Source organism: Primulina tabacum, chromosome 3 (assembly GCF_025594145.1).
Source record: "Primulina tabacum isolate GXHZ01 chromosome 3, ASM2559414v2, whole genome shotgun sequence".
In the NCBI taxonomy this organism is placed as follows: Eukaryota; Viridiplantae; Streptophyta; class Magnoliopsida; order Lamiales; family Gesneriaceae; genus Primulina; species Primulina tabacum.
Window position 1 is genome coordinate 3,963,704 of NC_134552.1, and position 27,516 is coordinate 3,991,219.

The following is a 27,516-nucleotide window of genomic DNA, read 5'->3' on the forward strand; positions in this document are numbered from 1 at the left end:
GAGTTTGGGGATTTTTTCAAATCCTAACAATTAAATCTATACTCCTTAGATCTGGTTCACGATGCAACCTGTCACCTAATGATAATGACGTGGTTTCATCTTTATTGTTTATTTTTGAAGACTTTTTTGACCAACTCAACCGGTATTTGAAGCTGTGATGGGACGGAGATGAAGATTTAATCCTTGTGGGGTTGAAGATGCGGGGATGAAGATGACAAACCCGTCCCATCTTATTATCATTATTAGACTATTTGAATCAGGGTTTTGATTGAGATTGAGATTTAATCCACGTGAGATCAGCCGAGGATGGAAAATCCTCGAGTAAAAAAAAAGGGATTTGGGAGGGGATGAGGACAAGTTTTAGATTTGGAGGCGGTGATTGAGAAATGTATTCGTCCTATTGTCATTCTTATAGTTGTATTATCATTGTTTTTCAATTTTATGATTTCATCATCATATCTTACAAGGTAACAAGTAATTATCAATAAATGAAGCGATAACCGAAAGATATTATGATATATAGGATTATATTCTTTTTTGTCATCGATTATTATATGTGATCTATCGAATCTAACGGTGAGAATTCGCCTCCGACATACACTTACCCGGTACAACGAAAAGGAAAGGAAACAAGAAACGAACAGATGATGATTAAAAATTTTAGATTAAGAATTTCATAAATATATATAACTCTACACCATTCACTTTAGCATATATTAATAATAAAAAGAAAATTTGATTAAAAAAAAGAATAAAAAGAAAAGGAAAAGGAAAAAGATGGAGAGGGGCTGAAGCAAACAGCAAGTTTCACCTTCACTTTCACTTTAGCACCCTTCCCATCAAAGCCGTTCTTGGCTTAGACTCCTCTAATCTTAACTCCAAATCCCTACAATATTTTGATCAAGCCAATGCATTGATTGATCCCAAGAATCTTAGAAAACTAACGATTTCGATCATGGGTTCTGTAGGAAATCCAAATCCTTGGGCAACCTACGACAATTTTAAGGATTGTTCACAGGCAGTCTGCAGCATATATTGCCCACAATTCTGCTACTTGATCTTCCCTCCGCCGCCGCCATCGGACGATGATTCCGGAAGCTCTTTCTCCCCTTTGATCATCGCCGTGATTGGTGTTTTAGCAACCGGGTTGCTCTTAGTAAGTTACTACATAATCCTTTCAAGATACTGCAAGAGAAGAGATGATCACAATATAGTTGTAGGGACGGATGAGGTTCGTAGCGAGACGGGGAATGATTCGGGCCAGATTCCGTCTAATGGATTGGATGAGTCTCTCATCAAGAATATAACTGTTTTCAAGTATCAGAAGAGTGATGGATCGGTGGAAGTGAGTGATTGTGCAGTCTGTCTTAGTGAGTTCCAAGAGAACGAGTCCCTCAGGCTTTTGCCAAAGTGCAGCCACGCTTTTCACCTCCCTTGTATCGACACATGGCTTAAATCTCACTCGAATTGCCCGCTGTGTCGTGCCGGTGTTGTTGTTGTGGCTCATCCGACCACCCCTCCGGAGGCAGGGACTCTGTCCTCCGCGGCTGTAAGCGCGAGCCCTTTCGAGGTTCATCGCCCCAATGACTTGACATTGGTGGTGGAAAATCAAGAATGTTATGAACAAGTGGTTGTGAGCCTACAAAATCATCAAGAAATGAGGGATGTGAACACAGGAAGTGATCAAGAAAACGACCAGTTTAGGAGATCGATTTCGTCAGGCACATTTTCATGCCGGCCACACTTATTGATCTCCGATGTGCTGAAAATTGAAGAAGATCTGGAATTTGGAACTATTGAGAATTGGAAGAGTATCGGATCCTCCAACGGGTTCGGTTTCGAAGGAAGCGAATCTAGTCCCGTGGATGCGAAGAGGTCCATTTCTTCAGGGACAATGTATGTTCATAGTTCATGACAACTATTGATGCATTCATACAAATTCTCGTGAAGCCATTTCTTGGATTTGCAAATGCTCAAGAAAGTTAAAACTGTGATAGAAAAAGTGACTTGTTGAGTTTGCACAGTGCCTAGAGAAATTGTAGCCCTTGAGGCCTTTGATTTTACAAATTATGTAGCTTTCCAGAGGAAATCCCACATTATAAACTATAGTTTTTTTTTAATATATAGTTGTTCTAAGAATATATGGTTCATCTCTTGTACTCATTGCCACACTTGTCCTGCTTACAATAGAAATAACTAACAGGATATGTCCGAAAATGGACAATGATGCTACGCAAAATTTCTCCTTCCCACGAGTGTCGCCTATTGGGATTCGAGAGCAGAGGATCGATCGATTGTCTCGAACACATTTTCGGGGAAGTGTTGTATGAGACTTCAAGTTTCCTCACTAATGTAAGACGTGAAAACGTCATAAAGTTGTCGAAAAAACCTTCCGAAGCTCAAATCAGGCATGTGAGTCACTCCTCACTTGAATTTATCATGCAAAAATAGCAAAAATGACGAACTCAGGGTGGTGGAGCAAAAAATCAGGCAGCAACGGTCGTGCAAGGGCCTGCAGAAATAAGGGTCCAAGCACAAACTGAATAAATTTTCATTCCTGAGTGAATATCTTGCGCTGCAATGAAGAAAAAAATGTTTGGACGATAGCAGACTTTACTAGGGTGGTAAAAATGACAACCCCAACGCGACGTGATAATGAATTGTTTATTTTCAATTATTTATATTTTGTTCGTTTCATCTTTTTATTTTAATTTCATGTTGGTTTAATAATTCATTCATTTATCGTTTTTAATTAACCAAAGAATTATGATTGAGGTAAATTTGTCATATATCAATCTTTGTGAGGACGACACTCGTACTTGTTACAATATATTAAAACTTTACTTGTAAACTTCTGGTAATATCGTGCAGCTTGGAGAAATTTAATTGTTCTAAATTATTATGTTACGAAAAGTTCGATCAAGCTTTTGGAGCCATTGCACCAAATTGAAATTTGCAAATTTTACCTTTTGTTACGTTTTGAGTTAATTTGATTTATTTATTGGACTTCATTCTATCTACCGATCTCTATTATATTTTTGCAGGAATTTATCTTGTGCAGTGCTTCGAGATGTTCTATAAAAAATGTTCACGAGTTTTGCCCCATAACACGAAGAGTCATTCTACTCAGCATTAGAAAAATTCAATAGTTTAATAATCACATCTAGTGACATGAAGATATGTAATCAATGGAGTTCTGACAATTGGTAATCTTATATTTAACTTCGATGATGATGATATGCTAATGTTTTTTAATGATATTACAACCTTCACTGCAGAGTTGGAGTCACCAATACCCCTAGAAATTAGCTACTCGGATTTTTATGAACAAGCTGTTTGATTATCAAGGTGAAAATGAAGATGGTTTGGAATTAATCATGGATCGACTCGAGGTTATGATGAATGAATATGTGACATTGACTAAGGAAGCTATAGAAAATTGGCCTCAATCAGAAGAAGCCTTTGAAGATGTATCACATGAAGATGAGACACAAATGAAGTTGAGGAATGAAGAAGTTCCCAAAGCTATCAATTTGAGATTATCGACAGTATTATCATGCACATATCCACGAGATCCTTCTCTTCCTCCAAGAACGATTTCAAAAGATTTTGTTCTTCGAGAGCCAACACCGATGTTCTCTTCCCATGCTTATCATTATTTTACGGAGTGTTTTTGAGGTGACAAACTTAAACCGTATACATATGACCAATATTGAGGGCTTATGGAACTAAGACTCATACGTGGTGTCATATGACAATTACTTTGGACGTCAATTGCTCTTTGATGAGTGTTAGGTTCAAGCCGACGAATAAAAATCAGGCGATACTTGGGAGGCAACCCAAACATTTTATTTTTGTTTTACTTATTCAAATTGATTTTAGTTTTTGCATTGAGTTATTGTTTCTTATTGATCGACCATGTTTAATCTCTTAAATTTATGTACAAGATTTGCATATTATAAGAAGTGGTAGATTAATGGCCTAAGAAATTCACAGCAGTAGAAGAAGATTAATGTTCATCTGCTGCCCTCAAACGCACTGTCTGGCAATCAACCAATGAAGTTATTTTCTTCGTTTTTTCCTACATTTCATATTCTTGCACTTAGTTGTTTGTGTTTAACTAATTTTGTGTCTTATGTGTCGTTTAGTGCATTGGAGACAATGCACGACTTTAGTCTAAGGAGGGGGTAGATTGTTTCCTTTATTTGTTGTTGTCATTTAAAAAAATTATATATATTTGCATCTAGTTTTGTCGAGTCGTGTGAAACTAGTTGAAAGTGAGGGCATTATAATATTGAGCCATTGAGGGATATGAATTTATGATAGACATTTTCATTGATCTTGGTTACTCCATTAGTTTAAGAAACACTAGTTTTGAAAAATGAAATTTTTGGTTGAATGTTAAATATGACAAAACACGAATGCTGTAACTAATGAATAATAGTAAAATTCTAAATTTTTGTGGGCAATATGAAAATCATGTGGTGTTTATTGAACTTGAATACGTGTCATTTGAAACAAAATAATTACCAGCAACATGAAAATTATTTAGGCAAATTTTTTTTTTGATGGTTGAATTGAGTTGAGGCTAACCAGAAACATGAAATCATACGAAACACTACTTATATCGAGTCTCGTAACTGTAGCCTTAGAAAAAAAATGACATTTTGAGTTTGTGACTTTGTTCTTGTTCCAATATCGCTTTTTCTATTGTAGAAAAAAATACAACTATTGAATAGATTTCGATGTTCAACTTTTGAAGAAGTGTTGTTCAGATTGGATAACCAACGTTGATGTTCTTGTTCCAATATCGCATTTTTCTATTGTAGATTTCCTTTTAAGCGGTGGAATTCACCAATTACAGAGATAAACGATGAGACTCGTATCATTCTAGATTAGTACTCAACTTAGATATATGTAATATATAATTTGGAACTATAGATATCGATTATTGTTCTATTTATGCCTCAATTGAAATGAACAGTACTTCAGTTTGTGGAACAGTGAATGATTTGGAGATACATGGTCTGATGAACGAGTTCATTTTCCTTTTGTATGATTTCAACAAGTTATATTGATTATGAAACTGAATGATTGTAAATGTTTCTAATGTTAAAAGATAATCGTCTAAGTCATTAAAATATATATGACTCCCCATCACTTTATTTGAAGACAAAAACTTGTGTGAGACAGTCTCACGGATCGTATTTTGTGAGACTGATCTTTTTGGGTTATTCACGAAAACTTTTTATGCTAAGAGTATTACTTGTTATTGTGGATATCGGTAGGGTTGATCCGTCTCACAGATAAAGATTCGTGAGACTATTTCACAAAAGACCTACTCATATTTGAATCGAAGGGAGTTTGACTTTTTTAATTGAGTTAAAGAGAACAAAACTAAATGTGTGTGTCTTTTTTATTCTTATTTTTTGAAAGAGAAAATAATTTGACGCCTATTTGTTTGACATGACATAGAATTAAACTCAAGCACGATTTTGGCAAGAAACAATCTTATCACCAAACATCTCATTAACATTTAATCTTTTACGTAAAAATATATATAAAACACATAAGAATTTTTGAGTCGAGTTTAAGTCTAGTTTTTCATCATTGAGTCAAGTTCGAGTCTAATTTTTTCATTGAGTCTAGTTTCTCATCGAGTTTGAGTCTATTTTTTTTTATTGGGTCGAGTTTGAGTCTAATTTTTCGTTACTTGATCTAATTTGTGTCTAATTTTTCAAAGAGTTTTGAGCTTTGAGTGAAGTTTGGGTTGATTCTTTTATATATGAATGGAGTTTTCATTTTAATTTGAATTTATTATAAACAAAATTATGTTTTGGATATCAATCTCTTTTGCTGAATTAAAACACTACTCGCTCCGTATTTTCTTGATTTCCCGTCGTCCTTATGGCTTCCAGCAAACACCCAGCCTGCTGCATTTCTCACCTGTTCCACGCCGCCGCCTCCAAAAACCCGGACAAAATCGCCGTCATACACGCCTCCGGATTTGCTGGAGTCGCCTGTCGTTTCCGTCGCGATGCAGAATTTGCATTTCCGGAAACGACGTTGTCTTCTCGGCCTCCTGTGTACGACGGCGACGAATGCTTCAGTTTCTCGGATATTTTATCCGCCGTCGAGAATCTCAGTTGTCGACTCCGTCGTATTCTTGACGGTGCCCATGACCCCGGTCTTATTATTCCTTGCTCAGGTAGGGATTGCACTTTATTTTGCACGGGTGTTTGGATACGGTCAAGGTTATTTGAACTGGAGAAAATACTTTCCTGAGAGTTCGTACACGAAAACCTAACATTTTTCTCTTGATATTATTTGTAAACGCTAATGTGAATGCATTTGACATTGTGTTTGCTATGGAACGAAATTATATTTGTCTGCGGAATTCCCCCGTGGAACTGTTTTATTTACTGAATGAAAAGTTACTTTGACTTCAAAAAGAGTGTCAAGGAAATTGTTTTTTTTTACGAGTGCCTCAAATCCTTTAGCACGGATAATTCAATTTTTTTTAGAAGTATCAGATGCGGATACAATGATACGGATACGACTCCTTGATACGAGTGTCGAATACGGCAAAATTCATGTCGTTGACTTTTTGTAGGTTTGATCAGTTGGGTACATATTGGACACGGATAGAATACTCCATGAACACGGCAGGGATACATAATCTCTCATTTGAAGTTGTAAACTGTATATATTTACATATATATATATATATCTACAATATATTTAATTATTTATATAAATATATCTCTAGAATTTTTTATATTAAATATATATATATATATAATATTTATATATATTTTTAATAATTGTCTTATTCTCGCCGTATCTGATAATTGCCTTTCGTTTAAGCTAGCTGTATTTTAAGCTTCATGTAGATCCTTCGATCAACCTTCCTTTTATTTCGGTCGCTAGGGGGTTTGTTGTTGAGAACTCTAAAACCGAAAAAAGATTTGATAATTTGTAGGGACAGTTCTATTTTTTTTGCTTTGATTCATTATTGTTTCTTATATTTTCAAAATTTGTCATATCTCTGTATCTGTATACGATACGGATACCTGTACCCGTATCCATGCAACATAGCTCGAATCTCGTTACTGAATTCATTTTGGATTAAAACAATGCTCTCCTATCCGCATGATGATTCTTTTGAATGAAATAGTCGCTGAGGTTTTTTTATTTATGTAATGTATCATGTATGCAAGTAAATTATCTCATCTAGCAAGACATGATGGCTTAGTAGTTGATTAATAGCATGACTTAATCAGGTTGACCAAGAGCTTGTTCAAAAAATTGTGTTAAGGTTGGACACATAATACAAATCATCATTTTCTTAATCACAAGTTCCGCAAGTCTAATTAGTAGCAAAATAGCACGAGCCAATAAGTTTGAGAAAATCATACCAGTTCAACAATTTGAAGGTTGTTTTTGTATAAATATATTTACATCTTAAATATTGTGCTCACTGCATAATATTTTTTCGCAACTGGTGAAATATATTGTTTTGGTGTTGTACAAGGAATTTACTGATTTTTGTATTTGGCAATTAATATCTCACCTACAGAGGATGTTCAGAGTTCTGGATTTTTGCGGTATTCAAGTCCAAATATACAACAGTCTACCAGTTTTATCAACACATACACACCAAAAGTAATAGGAATATATATGGAACCATCTGTTGAATACATTGTTGCTATTCTCTCTGTCTTGAGATGTGGAGAGGCATTCATGCCTTTAGACCCTGCATGGCCAAAATCAAGGATTATATCCATAATATCTTCTTCAAAAGCTAAGCTTGTCATTGGGTACAAATCTTTGACGCAGGAAGATTACTGTCACAAGCTTGATAAATTACAATGGCTCATTGATAATGGGAGTTTCCTCGTTTTGCCTATTTCTATGGAGGAAAACCTGAGAGAGCAGTATCATCCACCTTTAGTAGCATGGCCGTGTGAAAGTGAATGTTTAAGATCGTTTTGTTACTTGATGTACACGTCAGGATCAAGTGGAAAGCCCAAAGGTGTATGTGGCACTGAAATAGGCAAGCCTTCATTTTTTTCCCTTGTCCCGAACTTGAATTTGTGGATTTAGAGCTGGACTTTGACAAAATTGCGTGCTCTCAGATATTCGAGTTTGTGCTTTTCATTCACATGATAGTTTTCTCATGTAACTTAAATTGCAGGCCTTCTGAATCGTTTTCTGTGGATGCAAGACCTATATCCTGTAGAAGAAGGAGATCTAGTGCTTTTCAAAACACAAATAAGTTTCATTGATCATCTGCCAGAGTTTCTTGGAGCCATACTTGCTAATTGTACGTTGGTGACACCTCCTTTCAATCAGCTAAAAGAAAATATACTTTATGTCATTGATTTTTTACAGGTACATGAAAAAAGATACGAATATAATTTCTTAAGTCCTTTTTTGCTTATAATGGGTGAAAACAAATTTGATCACTCATTTCTAATGGATTCATGTAAAGACCATGCATTATCTCTGCAAAAAAGAAATATCTTGCATTATGTTTTATAGACAGTATGACAGACAATGTAAGGAGAAATAATTCTCTTATTTCTTATTCTTTAAAGTCGTTAATTAATACACTTTATATAGATCAAAGGAGTAAAATAAAATCCCATTAAATCTGGGAAATAATCTATCATACCAATAATGTAGGATTTTAGTTCAAAATTGAGCCTACCAAAGCCTAACTACTTCGATACTCCCTCTCAAGTTGGTGCGAAGATATACATCATCCCCAACTTGCTCACTTGTTCTTCAAAGGTTTGTTTGAACCCTTAGTTAGGATATCAGCAACTTGTAATAGACTTGGAACAAATGGAATACATATAACTCCTTCTTCAAGTTTCTCTTTTATGAAATGCATGTCAATTTCGATATGCTTTGTTCTCTCATGAAGATTTGGATTGTGAACGATGCTAATGGTTGCTTTTTTGTCACAGACTCACAGTATAGCTTGACGGGAAATTTCAGAATCATTTTTAGATCCTCCACGACTCGTTTAAGCCACAATATTTCACAAACTCCTTGTGCCATAATCTGAATTCTGCCTCTGCGCTGCTTCTTGCAACTACTCTTTGTTTTTTGCTTCTCCACGTTACCAAGTTGCCCCACACAAATGTGCAATAACCAGAGGTTGATCTTCGATCAGTGACTTATCCTGCCCAATCAGCATTTGTATATACCTCAACTTCTCGTTTCTCAGTTTTCTCAAAGAGCAATCCCTTCCCTGGAGTTCATTTTAGATATCATAGAATTCGATATACAACTTCAAGGTTTTCTTCACACGGTGAGTGCATAAATTGGCTCACTACACTTATTGCGAAGGCAATGTCCGGGCATGTGTGCGACAGATAAATCAATCTCCCGACCAATCTAGAGCTTTCATCTCCTCATAAATCGCCTCTATCAATTTAGGGATCTCTAGAGCTTCATGTACTTCTTAGATATACCGATGTCGTCTAACTGAGAGACAAACGAACAACAAGAGGATGACAGTTTTTTATGGAGACAAAGTTTGAGATTGAGTGTGTTGTGCATGATCGGGTACCTTTTCTCAGGGCAACGAGAAGATCGATGTTGTTTTCAGGAGTGGCCGAGGCATCATTCTGAGTTTCAAGATCCAGTCCGCGAGTTGACTCATGGCATTGTTGAATGACAGGGTCTCTCCCTTTCTTTTCATCCTTATTCCTTGTATATTCCAACCCTTTCAACTGTTTCTCACCTGTCTCCGCTGTTATGTCGGATTGATTGAAGTTTGAAATTTCATAGTTTCCTAGTTTTATATTAAAATAAGGCTTGGTTAAGTGGTCATCTTCGCTATCTCTAGACCCCCCCGAAGATGAGACGTGTAGAAAGACTCGCCTTCAACGAAAATTACATCCATGGAGATAAAATTTTTTTGGTAACAGGGTCAAAACACTTGTACCTACGTTGTTTTGCAGGATACCCAACAAAGATACATTTTCGTGCCTTTGGGTCCAGTTTCGAGATACCGAGATCAAAGTTATTAACAAATGCTTGAATGCCAAATATTTTCAGAGGGATATTAGTGAGAAGGCGTATATTGGGAAAAAAGTTTTGGAAAATATTCATGGGGGAATGAAAATTCAAAATCCTAAATGGTAGTCTATTTATCTAATAGGTGGCTGTTAGAGCTGCTTCTCCCCAAAGATACTTAGGCATTTTAATTTCAAAACTAATTGTTCTAGCAACTTCAAGGAGATATCCATTTTTCGTTCAACCACACCATTTTGTTGAGGTGTATGGGGAAAGTTTTTTCAAAAGCAAGGGATCATTCAAGGAGATGTCTATTTTTTCGTTCAGCCACACTATTTTGTTGAGGTGTATGGGGCAGGAGCTTTGGTGAATGATCCCTTGCTTTTGAAAAAACTTTCCAAGTATATTGGTAAAGTATTCCCACCCATTATCACTCCGAAAAATTTGATCATAGTGTGGAATTGAGTCTGAATCATTTGTAACAAATTTTGAAATGTGACCCTTACATCGGACTTATCTTTCAAAAGGAAAATCCAAGTCAGGTGTGAATGATCATCAATGAAAGACACAAACCACCATTTATTAGTAAGTGTTTTTAATTTGCATGGGCCCCAAACGTCACTGTGAATCATTGTAAATGACTTAGACTTTTTATAAGGTTGAGATGAAAAAGTAGCTCGATAATGTTTGACTCACTCACGATATTCACAATTGCAAAGTAGAAATATTTTTATTGATAAACAACTCGAAAAACATTTTTTTCAATCCTGTTTAGCATTGCCAATCATCTCCCTTAGGCGAAGTCCTGAAATTCACAATGAGAGGACAAAAATATGATTCGACTCATAAGATTAAGGGTGAGTTTGCTGATTGCAAGAGATTATATGACAGAGGGAGAACGTGTACACATTTGTAAGAGACTCAAAGAAGAGGAAATAACAACAGTTCCTTTCCCTGCAACAGAGCCATCAGCAAGTTTAACTTTTTGGTTTCCTACACACGGAATATATGAAAATAACACTTGTAATGAACCTATCATATGATCTGTTGCTCCAGAATCTAGAATTCAGACACTGTTGGTGGTCGAATTAGCAATATTTGCAAAGGATAAGTCTAGGCCAAGGAACATGAGGGTTTGGATTTATCACGTCTAGAATCAAGAAATTGGAATAGTTGCTCTAACTGATCCTTGGTGAAGGGAAGGGAATATGAGGAGGGTGAGGGCATTACATAGTCTTGACCACCTGCTTGAAGAGCTCGACCACCGGTATTCGTCCTGTTGGTGCCAATTTTTTTCTTAAGATGGGCTGGTTTCCCATGTATTCTCCAGCACCTTTCTATAGTGTGCCATGGTTTTTTGCAGTTCTCGTAAAATGATTTCCCATCAGAACCCGTTTCTCGACTCACAAGGGCCGAACCTTTAGACTCCATGGTGTGTTCAGAATGTTTCAGCATCACTTGGCGTCGAGTTTCTTCACGCCAGACCTCGCAAAACACCTCCCGAAGGCTGGGCAAAGGTTTTCGCCCAAGTACACGCCCTCGAGCCTCATCCACTTCCTTGCTTAATCCCGCAAAGAAGACAAACATCCTGCATCGGTCTAGTTTTGCGTTGTAGCGGGTACAATCCTTGCTACTCCCCCACTCGTCGAGGAGGTCCAATTCCTGCCATAGAACTATCAACTTGTTAAGTAAGTTGTGATGTTTTTGTTACCTTGTTGCATCTGCCATACCCGGGTATTTATCTCGTACAGTTGAGAGTAATTTTCAGAATCGGATGAGGTTTCTCTGACAACCTCCCAAACCTCCCGAGCTGTGGGTAAGAATATGAATGGTTTGCCGATTGCTGGGTCCATCAAGTTGATCAACCATGCCGTGACCAATGAATTCTCGGAACGTCACGGCTTTTATCTCAAGTCAGTCGAACCCGGGATTCTCACTTCGCCGTTCAAGAATCCTAGCTTTCCTGTTTCCATCAATCACAAGCCGGACCGATTGTGCCCACTCCAAGTAATTATTCCCATTCAATTTGTGGATCGTTATTTGAAGAGAAAAATCTGGGGGCGTGACATGTGATTGGGTCCCACCATCTCTGCTTGAACTGGCGTCTTCACTACTAGAACCAGCACTGACCATGGCTGCTTTGAAATTCATGGCCGATTCTAATCTAGACACTTTGATACCATATAAATAATATGGCAGACAACATAAGAAGAAATAATTCTCTTTTTTCTTATTCTTTAAAGTCATAGATTATTATACTTTATATAAATCAAAGGAATAAAATTAAATCCCACTAAATTTGATAAATATCCTATCATACCAATAATATAGGATCCTGGTTCAAAATTGAGCCTTTCAAATCCTAACTACTTCGACATGTTTAACAAAAGTTGTGTCATTGATACATCGATGCCAATATCATTAAGCATAACGTTATCTCTGCAAAAAAAGAAAAATCTTGCACTATGTGCACAAAAGTTGTAGTGTCATGGATACAAATGCTAATATCATTCAGCCTAACACTCTCTCCTGCAAAAAGGGAAAAAATTGCACTGTGTTTCATTAAAGTTATAATGTCATCGATACACCAAAGCCAATATCATTTAGCCCTAATTATAAAGCAAGACGGAGACCCTAAAATTAGGAATCAAACTTGAATGATCAGTCAGCAGCCTACAAAGGCCAAAGCGGTTTAGGATGCCTAGTTGGATGATTTTGCCACCTGAAGATACTATCAGGAGGTTCTGGACTGCAGACACGTGAAATGCTTGTCAAGATTTTCCACATTTATTTGTAGTTATTCTCTTCCACTGGACGGTTGTAATAAGCAAGCATGGTATGAGTTTTATATTATGTATATAGATTAGAATCAGGAGGGCAATCGACAATATTGTAGAATTTTCTTCTTATTTCTCTTTGGCTTTTGCTCCTCCGTTTCTTCCTTTGTCTTGAGTCGCCACTCAGTTGAATGGTGTATCCTTGTAGCACCTCCAGGCTCTTTACAGATGACTTTCTTCACTCATTTGAGCTTATTCATGGAAATCTAATCAAGCCAACCATCGTATGATATATTAGGAGAACAAGACTCTTTTTCAGCGTTCTCTAAAAGAGAAGTCATACTATACCTATCATCGTGTGGAACAAAAGATCAACACTCATCGATATGATATAGAATTAGAAATGATATGGTTCTTGTGCCAGGCAAATAGTTGAATAGTACATACAACATTCCTTTTATGAAAATATCTTGAAGACAAACTTGATGGAAAGAATATGCCCCGCACATGAGAGGGTGGCTCAAGACATTACACATCATATCAATTATTACGTGTCTGACATCTAGCTCTAGGTTTTGCATGGGATTGTAATTCATTCATATCATCTGAAAGAGGCTGAATCTAAGAAATTTATATGGTAGTACAGTGGGTAGAAACCAGAAGTATGGATAAAAAATTATCATATCTGTATTACAAAATTGTAACTAAATGTAGTCATGTTGTGTTTATCCAGATCCATGTGAAGATGATTCAGTTTAGTTCTATGTTTATTTCGTGTCTTTGCCACTAAAGCATTGTGTTTCCGTCCAGTACTTAAAGCTCACCATGATTGTATTTATGAGGGTGAACATGTGGGGATGACTTTACTCTTGCAGGGTCCTTGCAGAGCATATCATCATTTGATTTAAGTGTAATTACTAAGTTAAGTGGTTGTGTTGACGTTAGACTTAGTGATATATTGTTGATGAAACAATCATTGAATCGACTTAAGCTCAACAATCTCAAAATTCGGGTAGGATACATTCAATCCCACCAGACTGAAGCCTTAGAAGGCAACCCAGAGCCTAAAGAATTGAGAAGATTGTCTGAAATTTAGAGCTCATCTGGGAGAAACTATTTTAAGCTTAAGCAAAGCCATTCATCTCTGATGCTTGTCCAGCAGAGAAAGAGCAGTCGGCCCGTCTGACAGCTCTGCGCTGCTTCTGTATATTTTGTTTCGACTCAGCCCATTCCAGATAGGGGGAGTTCTTGACTTGATCTCTCGTCCAGTTGATCTAACCCCTCACGGTTCGAAATGATTTTATTTTTGCTCATTTTCTCCTCACGTCACTCTCAGTTCAGTTTGGCATAATAACAAAAAGTTTTTATCAGCCAATAACAAATATTTTCTTTCTTATTGTCCTGTTTTTATTCATCACGGGACTCATTTGTTTCAAGTTATTTTTGACATCATTTTACTGACCATACAATATATAATTTGACCGACGATAACTAATATTTGAGTGTTGGAATTTCTCTCACACAACTGACATAAAATATGGTACACATTTTTTTCGTGTCAAAGTCCATCGTGATTTAATATGGTTTTCTTTCAGGGATACTTTATCAACAAGCTTGTGGCAGTGCCTTCTTTAATAAGGGCAATCCTTCCTGACCTGCAAAGTCCTCGTTACGTAATGGTTCGAAATTCTTTGAAGTTATTGATACTGAGTGGTGAAGTTTTTCATGTGTCCTTATGCGAGATGCTTATGAAATTGTTACCGCAGACGTCAATTTTGAATCTATATGGAAGCACAGAGGTTAGACAACTGAAACATTCTTTTCGAGCATGCTGTTTAATTGAAATCAGTTTAATCCTGTGAATCAGCAAGTTTTAAGAACAATGTTGGAATATGAAAATATAAACATGAGTTTTTATCGTTCCCTGAAGGTTTTTTTCAACTAGCTCATATTCTCACACATATACTTTCATGGGTGCCTGTTTGACTTTGTCTACATCATTTGTGTGCCACCGTAAGCAGGGTAGCATTTTAACATTTGAACTCAAAGCTTTTTCAAGCATGATTTGCACCAGCAGTGGTCCGAGTGTTGCCACGGAAATAAACTGTTATAAACTGCTAGATTTAAGAATGCATTTTCTTCCAATTTGTTTTGTTGAATAGTAGCTCATTGTTGACCTCGAAAACATGCTGCACTAGCTCCAATATTGGCTCTCTTTTCTTTATTTACTTTATCATTTGCGCATCTGAAAGCTTATTGCTGAATGAGCATTGATATGATTGCCGTTAAGGTGACTGGGGACTGCACATATTTTGATTGCAAGAGGCTGGCACTGGTTATGCAGAATCAAGTGCTAGCAAGTATTCCAATTGGTTTGCCTCTGTCTAACTGCGACGTAGTACTTGTTGGAGAAGATGCTCCAATCGAAGGCGAGATATATGTTGGTGGACAATGCGTTGCAGCGGGTTACTACAAATATCCTTATATTATGCCTTTGGAACAAATGGAATTGCCTTTACACTGTGATGTTCAGTGTCCTGGTGACGGGTATCGAACTCAGCCTTTCTTTAAAACAGGTGATTTTGCCAGAAAACTTCCAAGCGGGGACCTGGTTTTCCTTGGGAGAAAAGATCGTACGATAAAGGTTAATGGGCAACGTGTTGCTCTTGAGGAAATTGAGGGTGCATTTAGAGATCATCCAGATGTCGTTGATGCTGCAGTGATATGCCATGATGTCGATGGAGAAATCCTACTTCTTGAAGCATATTTACTGTTAAAGCAAATGATTGAAGAGACTGAAGAACTTAAATATTCTCTGAGGAGTTGGATGATGAGCAAGCTTCCACAAATGATGATACCAAGTTCAATCTTGTTTACCAGATCAATACCTTTGACATCCTCCGGAAAAGTTGATTATTCTTCATTAGCAGCTTCTACTCATTCAGTCATACATATAAAGAATACTGTGGAAGAGGTTCCTCCTGGTGACCTCATTGATGTTATTGAAAAGGTTTTCTTTCAAACCTGTGAGAAATTTCAACATATTTTTGCAATTACTGATTAAAAACCTTAAAGAGCTAATGTTGTTAGGTGATGCATGGGAGTGACCACACAGTCTTTGAAGTTATGTATGGTTTACATCTCTTTACTAATAATAGATGGGGTTAGAACTTGATATGCTTCTGCTTTTTTCAGATATAGGTAGTGTGCTTTTTAAGTTCTCTGATCAATAAAAAAGAGTTCTAATCAATGATTCACAGCTGTTCATTGGCCTTTTGTTCTCTATTGATTTTGCAACTACTTTCTGCAATGAAAATAATTGCACGAAAACAAGATTATTATCATGTACTATGACTTCGAGAACAATTTTTTCCAGGAACATCTGTAGCTTGTTTTTGGTTTCATTTTTCCAGGAACATCAGTCACTTGTTTTTGGTTTCTGTTTATAAATGTACAATGAGGGATAGGTGCTACTGAAATCTACAAAAAATGATAGCTGTTCACAACTAAAAGATATGCCACTTCCCTGTAAATCGGTATGTTACTTAAGAGAGCATCTTAGCCAACTTTTCAATATCTTGGGATATCTGTGCACATACTTTGCATATACATTTTTCAGTTGCAAAAATGCGCTTCCATCTTTAGTCTCTGTTTTTGGTTTGTAGTTTAAATCCTCTGGAGCAATATATATCTAGAAAGCATAAATATTCGATATCATAGGACCTAACAACGCTTGCTTGCCCATGGTAAAATATGCTTATCAAAATTTTACATCTCCATAACATTTCATATTCTTGTCTGCACCACTTGAGCAAGGTATTTCTCTGTGTTATCCATTTTTCTTAAACTGTGATTTGTCTGTGGCAGTCTGTAAAACAGTGTACTATAAAGTTTTAACTTTTTACATCCTTGTCAGATGACATCGACTTCACTTTTTTTAATGAGTTTATTTTTTCCTTTTGTTATATCGATCAGGTCTTTTCTGACGCATTAATGGTTGAGAAGATTGCAGTTGATGATAATTTTTTTGATATGGGTGGTAATTCTATGTCCGCAGCATATGCCTCTTTTAAGTTGGGAATCCATATGAAATTGTTGTATACCTTTCCCACTCCACTAAAGCTTCAAATGGCTCTCTTGTCCTCTAACGATGCTTTAAGAATCAATTCTGATTCTGGATTAGGCTTGAGTGAATTACATGGAGACATGCTTCTGTCAAATTATAGGGTTTCTAGTTACCCAAGAAGCAAGCCTCGTGCTAGGTTGTTATGGTCTGATAGTGATGGTGACAATGATAATCCCTCCAAACACTTAAAGGCGACAAAAGAGGGAAGTCCCAGTGACGACGATTTTTGGAATCTCAATCCTCCGGTGCACACTTCTTGTTCTTTCAGTCGATGTAACAAAGGCTCGCATGGCGGGAATCGTGAGGAAAATTGTTTATGTTATTTATATTGGTCGAACATGCTAGTAAAAGACAGAAAAGGCTTTCTGCAAGAACTATGGAAAGTTTGCATTGATTCTTGTGTCGACGCATCACCTCTTGTTGTCTTTTTAGGGAATGATGTTCGCCTTTTTATAGGATCTCACTCACACAAGTTTGTTTGTTTAGATGCCAAAAGGTATGATTGATTTCTGACCACTGGTATAACTTTCAGAATCTTAAAATAGCAACTACTCCTGCAATTTTTGTCACTTAAATTCCTATGCGGGTACCCAAATTCTTATGCCTTTTCCATTTCTTGTTATTTAAACTAATGAATACTGAAATTGCCTGGCTTGGCCTTTTCTTAAAGATAACTGTTACTTTTTAGACATATTTGTTACTGTCTCTAGTGGTGTAATTTATTGAACATTGGCTAGTACAATTTACTTGGTTAAACTAAGAGCTTCCATTTTCATTATCTCAAATTGAACTGAAAATTTGTATGGTTGTCTCTGAATTAGGAAAATGCTGCAAAAAAAATTATGACGTGTAATGTGTATTTCTATGTATTTGCAATCTCAAAGATCCTTGGAAGGATACCCAAAAATAAATCTTACCTGTATTAACTTCTTTTGTATTTATCTTGTGAGTTCAAGCTGGTTCATCTCATCTCATACTTTTTGAGCATCATGACTGTTTTGGAATAAAATTTCAGTATGATATGTTGATACTGTTACATCTTTAGTGGAAATCTATGCTGGGAGACTACACTACAAGGACGAGTAGAATGCTCTGCTGAAATTCTAGATGATTTTTCTCAGGTTATTCTTTTTTTTTTTTTTTTACTTTTATGATTCAATGTTATTATCTAAAACATGCTCTGAGTCGGCATGAGTGTTTTGCAGGTTGTAATTGGATGCTATGAGGGGAAAATATATTTCCTTGATTATTTAAACGGAAGCATCTGCTGGAAGTTTCAAACTTCAGGCGAGGTTTAGCGATTTCCAAAGCTTCATTCGTTGCCTTTATGCTTTAGTTAAGTAGTTACAATGGTTATTGTGATGCATAGTTTATTCAAAATTGTTAAATGTGCATTGTTATTTTAATTTCTTGAATTATCCAATTTCACAAACATCGTGTCATGCTATTCTTAAACATCATATAATGCAATGTTTATTCTTCGTCTTTTACAACCTTCGAGAATGTGCTATTACGTTCTCAAGTGTTGTTGCAGGGAAGCCAAAGAAACTTGTGTGATTGATCAAACAGTCATTCATAGCATTGTAATGGATTTAAGTCTTGGGTTTTTATCTTTTTAATGTTATTTTTTCCTCCTTTTGGTGCGGGGAGTACTTATCACTTCACTAATTTAGCTCCTATATATGGTTACCACAAACATACCTTGTGATAGTAGTCCTATTCAACTACATAGCCTAATGTGACTAGAAATTTTTTGGATTTGATATCCTCTTCATTGTTCAGGTAATCACAAGGTGATGGTAAGTTGTGGAAATAAATATATAGCTGCTGGAAAAATAATCATGGTTCTCCACACATTATCCATTTGCTTGCAAGATGCTAGGATTAACCACTGATGACATTCTTACTTTTTTTGGTGCAATTGTCCTTACCTTGACCACTGAAATATCTTACACTTGCAGTACATCGTTTGTTGAGTAGCTGCATTATGCCACATTGATAATATTAAATGGTTTTAAGTGTTTTTGGTCAACTTATCCTCTTGTTCTCATTGACCAAATTTCTTTAATTCCTCTTAACGGTTTTTTTATGTTGATTTTTCTCTCTTTTTTTAGGTCAAATCTCAACCATTGGTTGATAAATGCAGCCATCTGGTCTGGTAATATTTTACCCTAATTTTTGTTAATTAAATTTCTTTTTGCACCAATCAGAAAGTATTTTTTAAATGCGAGGCATGCTGTTTCATGCATATGCATATTCCTTGTACTTCAATTTCCGTGTTGATTTAGCACTGCAAGCCTAACTTCATATATTGTGATGTGTAACTTTCCATCTCCTGAAGCTCGTATCGAGGACTATTGATGTAACCATTTTATTAAAGCACATATGAGGAGTCTTGGCCCATAATATTATTGTTTTCACATGTCATTGGACCCAAAATAATGAATGTCTTTTTTAATTTAATGCTGGTAGTTTGATTTTCTTTTATGTTTGAGAGCTTTTCCTAATATTTTTTGTTCATTTTTCATCATGCAATTTGCTTCCCATTATGCTTGAGACATTTTTATATTATTTTGTTCATAGTTAATTCATGTGCTGTCGTCTGATAATGGCTTTTCAGCTTCCGAAATCTTCTAATTTCTTAAGTATATGAGAAAACTGTATCGCAAGGTGATAATTTTCCAGGTATCAGAAACCATTAGAAGTCTTTTTGCTGTTTTCCAATAGCAGTTAATTTGTCTAGTATGCATGTAAAAATTCAGTGAGTTTATAATTTCACCACGTACCAGTGGAAATTAATTTGATACTGTTTTCATTAGGGCGATGAACTCAGAAATTTGTCTGTCCTGCAATTTTTAAAGGTTTCTTGGGAACAGAAACTGTAGTTGAGCATTTGGGCACCATATTTTGTAGTATCTGAACTCTTTTGTCTTTATGTGGTTATCAAATTTCTACAGGTGTGGATCCTATGATCATAATCTCTATGCACTCGATTACAAAAGTTATCAATGTATTTATAAACTTCAATGTGGTGGCAGTATATTTGGTTCCCCTGCTATTGATGAGGTAGGTTGTATAATTCTTATGTGGTGTTCCTCATGTATTCCAACACGTTCTTAGTAGTCCGTGCATGCATAGTTGTTGACGGTGCTAAAGGCGCTTGCCGAGGAACTCCCGTTCCTTTTTCGGAGCATGTGCCTTGAGTCATGTTGACCATGTCTCAAAGCTCCTAGTGCTGTGTATGCTAAAGATGTGAATTCAAGATAAAATGCAATGTAATAGACTAATAGTTATTAATATTTATACCTGCACTTATGAAAATATATTTTATATTGCTATGTAATTTGCATGTGTTTATAGGATACCAGATAGAATTTTATTCATATATTTGAATTAAATTATATGTCATGCCTTATTCTGCCTCAACTCGATGAGTTGAGCTTTGCCAGTTGCCCCACTCTGATGCTTTGAGTAACCGCATATATTGCCGTCAATAACTGTGTATTATATTTTCTAAATATGAAAAATATTGTCTATATTTCGTAGATGATTATTTCTTGTGTATCTCTATCCCTACTTACTTATAAGCTGTCAACCCTTCTATTGGTTTTGCAGATGCAACGGAAACTTTTTGTGGCAGCAACCAGTGGCCATGTAACAGCATTGACCGTACAGGTTTTTGAAATCTAACTGTTGGCTTTTGATTTCTGATACTCGTGTTTTGTTTCCATAATCATCAAATTGAATGAGAAAAATACGTCGACCTTTAACTAAGTAGAGCATTGCTGTTGTACATGTTGCATTGGGTTATGATGCTGATTAGGTTGTGTGGAAGTGATAGATATTGGTTTGGGCATAGAAAAGTGTTGGGTCTGGTTTGCTCTGTTGTATGTTATGCATTGGGTTATGATACCAATGAGATTATATGTGTAAGTGAAGCATTACAAAAAATTTAAATCCGGTCATTTTCTGCATAATTTGTTAATGCTTGCATAGATAGCAATTATATTATTATGTACCCTTTCAGGTTTATAGTTTTAATATATTCTATTATGCTTCTGATGTGCCAAATTTCTATGTTGTATTACCTTCAACAAAACCCCTATCATCTAAAATTCTACAAGGACTAGTTGTGCTTTATCTTTCCTTCTCTTTTCTTTGAAATTTAATCTCTTTTCTTACAAGTGAGCTGTTTGTTTTACAGGCTCTTCCGTTTAAGAAGCTATGGAAACAAGATTTGGGATCACCTATTTTTGGTTCTCTTTCCATAATTTCTTCTAATGGAAATGGTCAGCTGCATTTCATTTAAATTATACATTTGCATTGATTAATCTATTCAACCATTCCTGCCTTGCTTACTGTGCATGAATGCATTTATTTATTTTGAGGAAAGCTTATGCTCATTGAATATCATCTACACATCCACATGCTTGTAATTGCTTGCATTTAGTTCCTTCTCTTCTTCATATCTAATGGCTTAATATTCTACTACTTGATAAGACCCGGAAGGGCGGTATATTTATCTTACAACTTGGACCTTATCCCCAATGCTAACTATTTGGTAATGCACAATTGTCATTGAGCTAGGCAATGCATTAGTCATTGAGATCATGTGCTATGCAAGCGCATAGAACAATTTTTGAAGAATGACAAACTCTAGTAAATTGGGAGTTTTCTGGTGCAAAAAGACAAAAAAACGCAAGACATTAAATCAGTAACAGTTTTACAAACGGCAAAAGATAAATTACATCATCCGGACTTGCATTTTCTCTTTTTTGAGATGTCTTGGTTCATGTCTTCTAGTGCTTATTGTTTTGCAGTCATTTGTTGCTTGGTGGATGGAACTGTTGTTGTCTTTGATACCAATGGATTCATCATTTGGAAGGTTTATAACTTCTGTGCTTATTGCTACCTGTAATTGTGTGATTGTCCAATAGTTTGTAATGTGATACTTAGTTCCTGTAATGCTTTCCCCCTCATTCTATCTTCAATCTTTCCTGCACCACTTTTATATTTCCCCTTGCTTCTGTAATAGGCAAGAACTGGTGGGCCAATTTTCACTGGACCTTGCATATCCAAGGCATTACCTTCTCAGGTAAAATTCTATGACTGAAGCTTTTAACAAGTTTTGGAATTTTTTTCTAAACATGAAACGGTCATATCATTAAGGTAAAAAATATGGGTACAAATACTTTGGGCATGCCTAGGAGATCTACAAGGGTGCTAAATCCTTGAAACAAACAACTAACCACTTGAGATATATAACATAAACATATAATTCAAAACCTCATACAAAATCTGTATTTTCCTAAATATGTCATCAACTCTCTGCTCCTCATTCTTAAATAGACAATGATTTCTTGCACTCCAAATGTGAAAATGACAGGCTGCCATAGCCATGAACCACATCTTTGCCAAGAAAGAAGTCCCTCGGTAAATCCCTTTAGATGAAAACCCATGAGTTTATTCATTCCTAGCCATTTATGAAATTTGGTCCAAAGAGAATTCGAGAAGTGGCAATTGAAAAACAAATTATCAAAGCATTCATTAAAATTACCACAAGAATACATTTTTTCTCATCCAAATACGGTTCTCTCTCTCTAGTCAGAAACTTTGATGTGCAAACAACCATACATAGAATTTGTGTTTAGGAATGAGGCAATTCTTCCACACCTGTAGCATTCAAGGCCAATGTTATGGTCCTAGATTTAGATCATGTTATGATATTATCAATGTATTTTGGATAGAGTTTCGAGGCTCGTTTTGAGAGAACTTTAGATCTCGCGACACAATATTGTGAATAATTTTTCTCATAATTTTATTAATAGAATCACACTCTATTTATAATAGAGTACGATGATTGAAATAAAGAAAATCATATCCTCATTTAAATAAAATATCACTGTAACTATGGAATACTATGGAATGATCCTATTTATTTTAAACTTAAATAAAGGATAAGATAACAACAAATCCTACAAAAGATCATAGCAGAATAGTCCTTTGGGTCTTGAACTTTCCATATTGGTGCAATGGAGGCTCATGATATTACTCTCTCCTTGGAGATCATGGTTGTCCTCGACCATATGAAAAGTGCAGGCAACCTCAGTCCACACAAGGAGGTACTTGTATTTCTCCACGAATGATTGTTGTTGGGGTATTTCAAAGATTAGGCATAGGAGGCTGTGGTTCTTAAATTCCTCCCACCGTAACCATAGACGATCTTGTTCCAGCTTTAAAAAACCGAGTAGGACATTGCTCTCAACGTAAAAAGAAGCCAATCCACCCTTTTCTTTTTTCGGTGTTCGTTGATGCCAAAGAATTGTTGGCATCGGTTTAGCCCTCCTAGTGGATCTGATATCCCTCTGTGCTTTGGAAAATCCCATTTCTTGGGATTGGGCACACATGTGCTGCCATATGCTGATCCGCGCCGTGCAGCTCCCTGTTTTGCTGGTCATCCATACCTTTCGTATAGATGCCATCATCCTTGATTGCCTGTGCACTTGGTCTAGCCGCAGCAATGGACAGTGACAATGTGCTGCCATCTGTGATTTCGCCGGCATGCAGCTCCTTAGTACTTCTGCCCTTGTCCTTACCCCCTACTTCAGTTCTGGTTGCAGAGATAATTAATGATAATGCTTCTAGCTGGGCATGGAGTTCTTGCTGCCGACACTTGTTTGCAGCCCTATTTTCCTTGTACATCTGGATAAATGCTTCGAATTGTTGCTGCAAGGTGTGAAAATCATCCATAACAATTGGCTCTAATACCAATTTGTTATGATCCGGGTTTGGATCATGTTATGAGATGATCAATTTATTTGGATAGGGTTTCATGACTCGTTTTGAGAGAACCTCGTCATCTCTTAGTTTTAAAGGCTCGTTGAGAAGAAACCTTAGATCTTGTGATATATTATTGTGAATAATTTCATCTTAATTTATTAATAGAATCAAAGTCTATTTATAATTGATAGCGATGATCCAAATAATTAAAAAAAGATCACTTTAACTATGAACTCTAACTATGAATTGATCTTATTTATTTAAAACTTAAATAAAGGATAAGATAACAACAAATACTACAAAAGATTATAGCATAATAATCTTTTGGGGCTTAAACTTTCTATATACTATAAGCTTTGTACATATCGTTCTTTCCATTGAACCAACCACTCAACATTTCTATAGAATCATCTACCGAGCCATGAACCAGGATCTCATCACAGATCGAAAAGATCTTCTTAAGAAGACAAGAGTGATTCTCATGTACCCTTTGGTCTCATATACCTTTTTCTCGAAGAAAAACTTGATTAATCTATTGATCCACAATTAATATTCCATAACTAGTTCGCTTATTGTAATTAAAAGCTATTAAATATTGAACCAGGCTGTCGGAGGACAATTACTTGTCCACAAGAATTTCCTGCACGACAAGTAAATTTTGTCATTGGAGCCAGAAGCATTATATACCTTGAATGACAACCCTCGTAAGCTCAAGTTTTCCGGCGTAAGACAGTTTTTCTTTGCCAAGCACTAACAAGTTTTGGAAATTTAATGCAATAAACGCTCTTTCAGAAATAGAATGTGCAAGGAACTTTATGAAATAAATATGATTAATTAAACTAGCCTCAATCGAGACCATTTTTTTCCGAGGCTTCTTGCAATAACATCAAAATATACTTCTCCTGATACTATTTTTTCCATGCTTTGTTTTCCATGTGAACTCTAGACATAAATTACGCCCTCGTTTATAATATGATTCCTTCAACTTGTGATTGTCATTACCTCTATATTTCACTTCAGAGGCTAGTAATTGTTATTGTGGAAGTGCTATTTATATGTAGTAACCTTTAGTCTAAGTGCATGATATTGAATACTGTAGTCGATATTGCGTTATGTGATTGGGATTCTGTTAAAAAGGTAATTGTCTGGTATCTATTGCAGGTGCTTGTATCTTCTAGAGATGGAAGCATTTATTCCTTTGAAATGGTGAGATCATTATTCTAGGGATTATTGTGGCTGCACCATCTTATGTCCCATTCTTTTCTTAAACCACCATTACATTTTAGAAAGAGAGAGTTCTAAAACTTTGATTTACCGGACTTGATACTTATTATATGTGCTGTTGATTTTTTAGAAAGATTAAAGGATTAGATACCCTTCAATATCTTGAACTTTTATTGCAACTTATGTGTCAATTCAGGAAACGGGCAATTTATTGTGGAATCATAATATTGGGCACCCGATTTCATCATCTCCTTGTGCAGACGAGGACTTGCAATTGATCACTGATGTCTCCACTATGTCTGAATGGTAAAAGAAACTTTAAGTTAAAATGTCAGACCTTTTTCCTATATCATAGAAAAATCTCAAAGCAATTGTCCTCTTCTTTTCAGTTTAATCTGTGTCTGTGACAGTTCTGGCTGTATCCATGTGCTACGAATTGACTTGAATGCTCTTGGGTATTCGAATCGAAATGAGAAGGATGTGGTTCATGAATTTGCTCGACTGGACCTTGAAGGAGAGATCTTCTCTTCCCCGGTGATGATTGGTGGTAGAATTTTTGTAGGTTGCAGAGATGACCATGTTTACTGTATTAAACTCGATGTGGAAACGGATCACATAAACTCAAGGTCAAAATCTTTGCCTTCATAACCGTGAGCTCCTCCTCCTATGGCACTTGATATCTTCCATTTCACAATGTTCCAATTTCTGTTCTGTGTATTTAAATGAATGCATGTATTTCTTATGATACGAGTCATTCATCTACACACGTTGAACATGAGATTAAAATGCTATTTCGAATGGACTGTTGAGATTGGGGCTGCTACGGCAATAATGGAGCCAAGAAGCTGCAGTTCTCAAGGGGTAAAAAGGCATGCTCATCGATTGGTCGTGGGCCATGGGTATGATAGAGATTTCTCAGACCACATGACCATCCTCCTCTCATCCTGGAAATCGGTGTAATGCCCATGCCCAAGTATATGACATTCAGGGAAAATATCGAAAGTTGACGCAGAAGAGATCTGACAATGTAAACTTTCTTCATTTTTACATCTGCATTCTATTTAAACTTTAGTTCTTGTCCTCGTATGTTTCCAGGAAGCAAAAGAGCAGGTTTCCGAGACGTCCTTCATATCTACGTGCATGGAAAGGCTGCAACAATTTGGGCAAGCTAGTGAAGTGACAAATTTAGGAATTTAGATACGAAATTTGACCTTTAATCTGTGGAGTGCCTTATGAAAGAATAGATACGTGCAGCTTAAAATCGACAGTATTTCTTGTCAATTCGTTTGAAACACACACTAGTTTGATCTTTTATTTGAATCGTGATAGGATTATGTCTGTTATAGCCCTTGATTTCTACCAGTAGCATTTACTTTTTACGCTTGTCTTCATTTAAACCATATGTCTGTCTATAGAGATATGGTCTAACTACTAACGAATCCAAAAATGGTACACAAAACAAATTTTGTCTTAAAAAAAAAAAAAAAGACGAGCAGGCATGTTGTGAACACACTGTTGTTGGATCGAGTGAATCTCATATGTGAGGTCTATGATGAAACGTCATGCTGTAGAAGATATGAATAAGTTGAAAACATTGTATTATCTCGATCTTTAAATTTTAAGGAGTGAACTTCAATTAACATCAATCCATAATATAACTGAATTGAAACGAGACCATCAACAAAATGACGCCCTCTACTCTAAATACAGAAAAGAAAATAACTCGAGAAATAAGCCACTTTAGATTTTTCCCACGAATGTTGGATGATTTTTTTGTTTGAGATATATATTATTCTGAAATATTCTCAAATGTATCGGGTTATAATCATTAGCATATTTCAATTAAAACTTGACTTAAATTTTGGTTTAAAACTTTAAAATTTTAGTATAACTAAAACAAATTTGACATGGACATTATACAGAACAATCCAGGCAAAAGAAACAAAGATGGATATAAGTATACTGACATCCCTTGCTCGATCCCTCTCTACTTGGATTTGTAGCATGTAATTGAATGAAAGTCTATCATCTTCCCGTGAGTAAAACAAATTTTTTTTTTCTAGTTGAACCAATATTCGAAAAGAAAATAACACACAATAATTTAAATATATAAATCAGAAAAAAAATAAAAAAAAAATTGTGTGATAATATATGAAATAGAAACACGATAAAATACTTTATAAGAATTGATATAGGCAAAAAAATTCAAATAAAAACTATTGGTAAACCAAATAATAAGGAATTAACATATTTTAGCATACATTTTTTAAACTTGTTGAACGAATCCAACCATACAGTTTGCTTAAATGCCTATTTTTAGTTGGTTGTCGTAGATACAATAATTATCTGTGCTAGGAGTCGAAACATAATAACAGGTATCACCCCATGTAGTCCATGTCTCGTGCTGTCACTGTTATGTTTTACGTTTCATAACAATTTTTCCTTAAAAAATCAGTTATTTTAGTTCAACTATGAAAATAAACAAACTTAAATCAATTTCATTAATAGTTGGTTCTAACCGGGAAGGAGGCGAAAAAATATAAGAAATATAGTTGGAAAAAGATAATTGAATAGTTT

General features: G+C 35.8%; 2 protein-coding genes across 4 annotated transcripts; both read left to right on the forward strand.

The window, feature by feature from the left end:
• The first annotated feature begins 737 nt into the window (after positions 1–737).
• On the forward strand, positions 738–2,087 carry LOC142539412 (RING-H2 finger protein ATL52-like). The gene has a single exon (XM_075644853.1). It carries the CDS (start codon positions 956–958, stop codon positions 1,913–1,915), a length of 960 nt encoding a protein of 319 aa, XP_075500968.1. The 5' UTR covers positions 738–955; the 3' UTR covers positions 1,916–2,087.
• A 3,645-nt stretch (positions 2,088–5,732) lies between these two features.
• Positions 5,733–26,336, forward strand: LOC142539413 (putative acyl-activating enzyme 19). 3 transcript variants are annotated; one of them, XM_075644855.1, is made up of 17 exons: positions 5,733–6,208; positions 7,580–8,056; positions 8,198–8,394; positions 14,405–14,608; positions 15,100–15,819; positions 16,785–17,431; positions 17,981–18,056; positions 18,141–18,227; positions 19,050–19,093; positions 19,893–20,001; positions 20,551–20,610; positions 21,140–21,224; positions 21,756–21,820; positions 21,971–22,030; positions 24,877–24,921; positions 25,136–25,245; positions 25,350–26,336. In XM_075644855.1, exons 1-17 carry the CDS (start codon positions 5,908–5,910, stop codon positions 25,585–25,587), a joined length of 3,525 nt encoding a protein of 1,174 aa, XP_075500970.1. In that variant the 5' UTR covers positions 5,733–5,907; the 3' UTR covers positions 25,588–26,336. The 3 variants fall into 3 exon arrangements, with proteins under 3 accessions (XP_075500970.1, XP_075500969.1, XP_075500971.1); XM_075644854.1 differs by having other exon boundaries at positions 5,734–6,208; positions 25,329–26,336; XM_075644856.1 differs by having other exon boundaries at positions 5,736–6,208; positions 7,840–8,056; positions 25,329–26,336.
• The last annotated feature ends 1,180 nt before the right edge of the window (positions 26,337–27,516 follow it).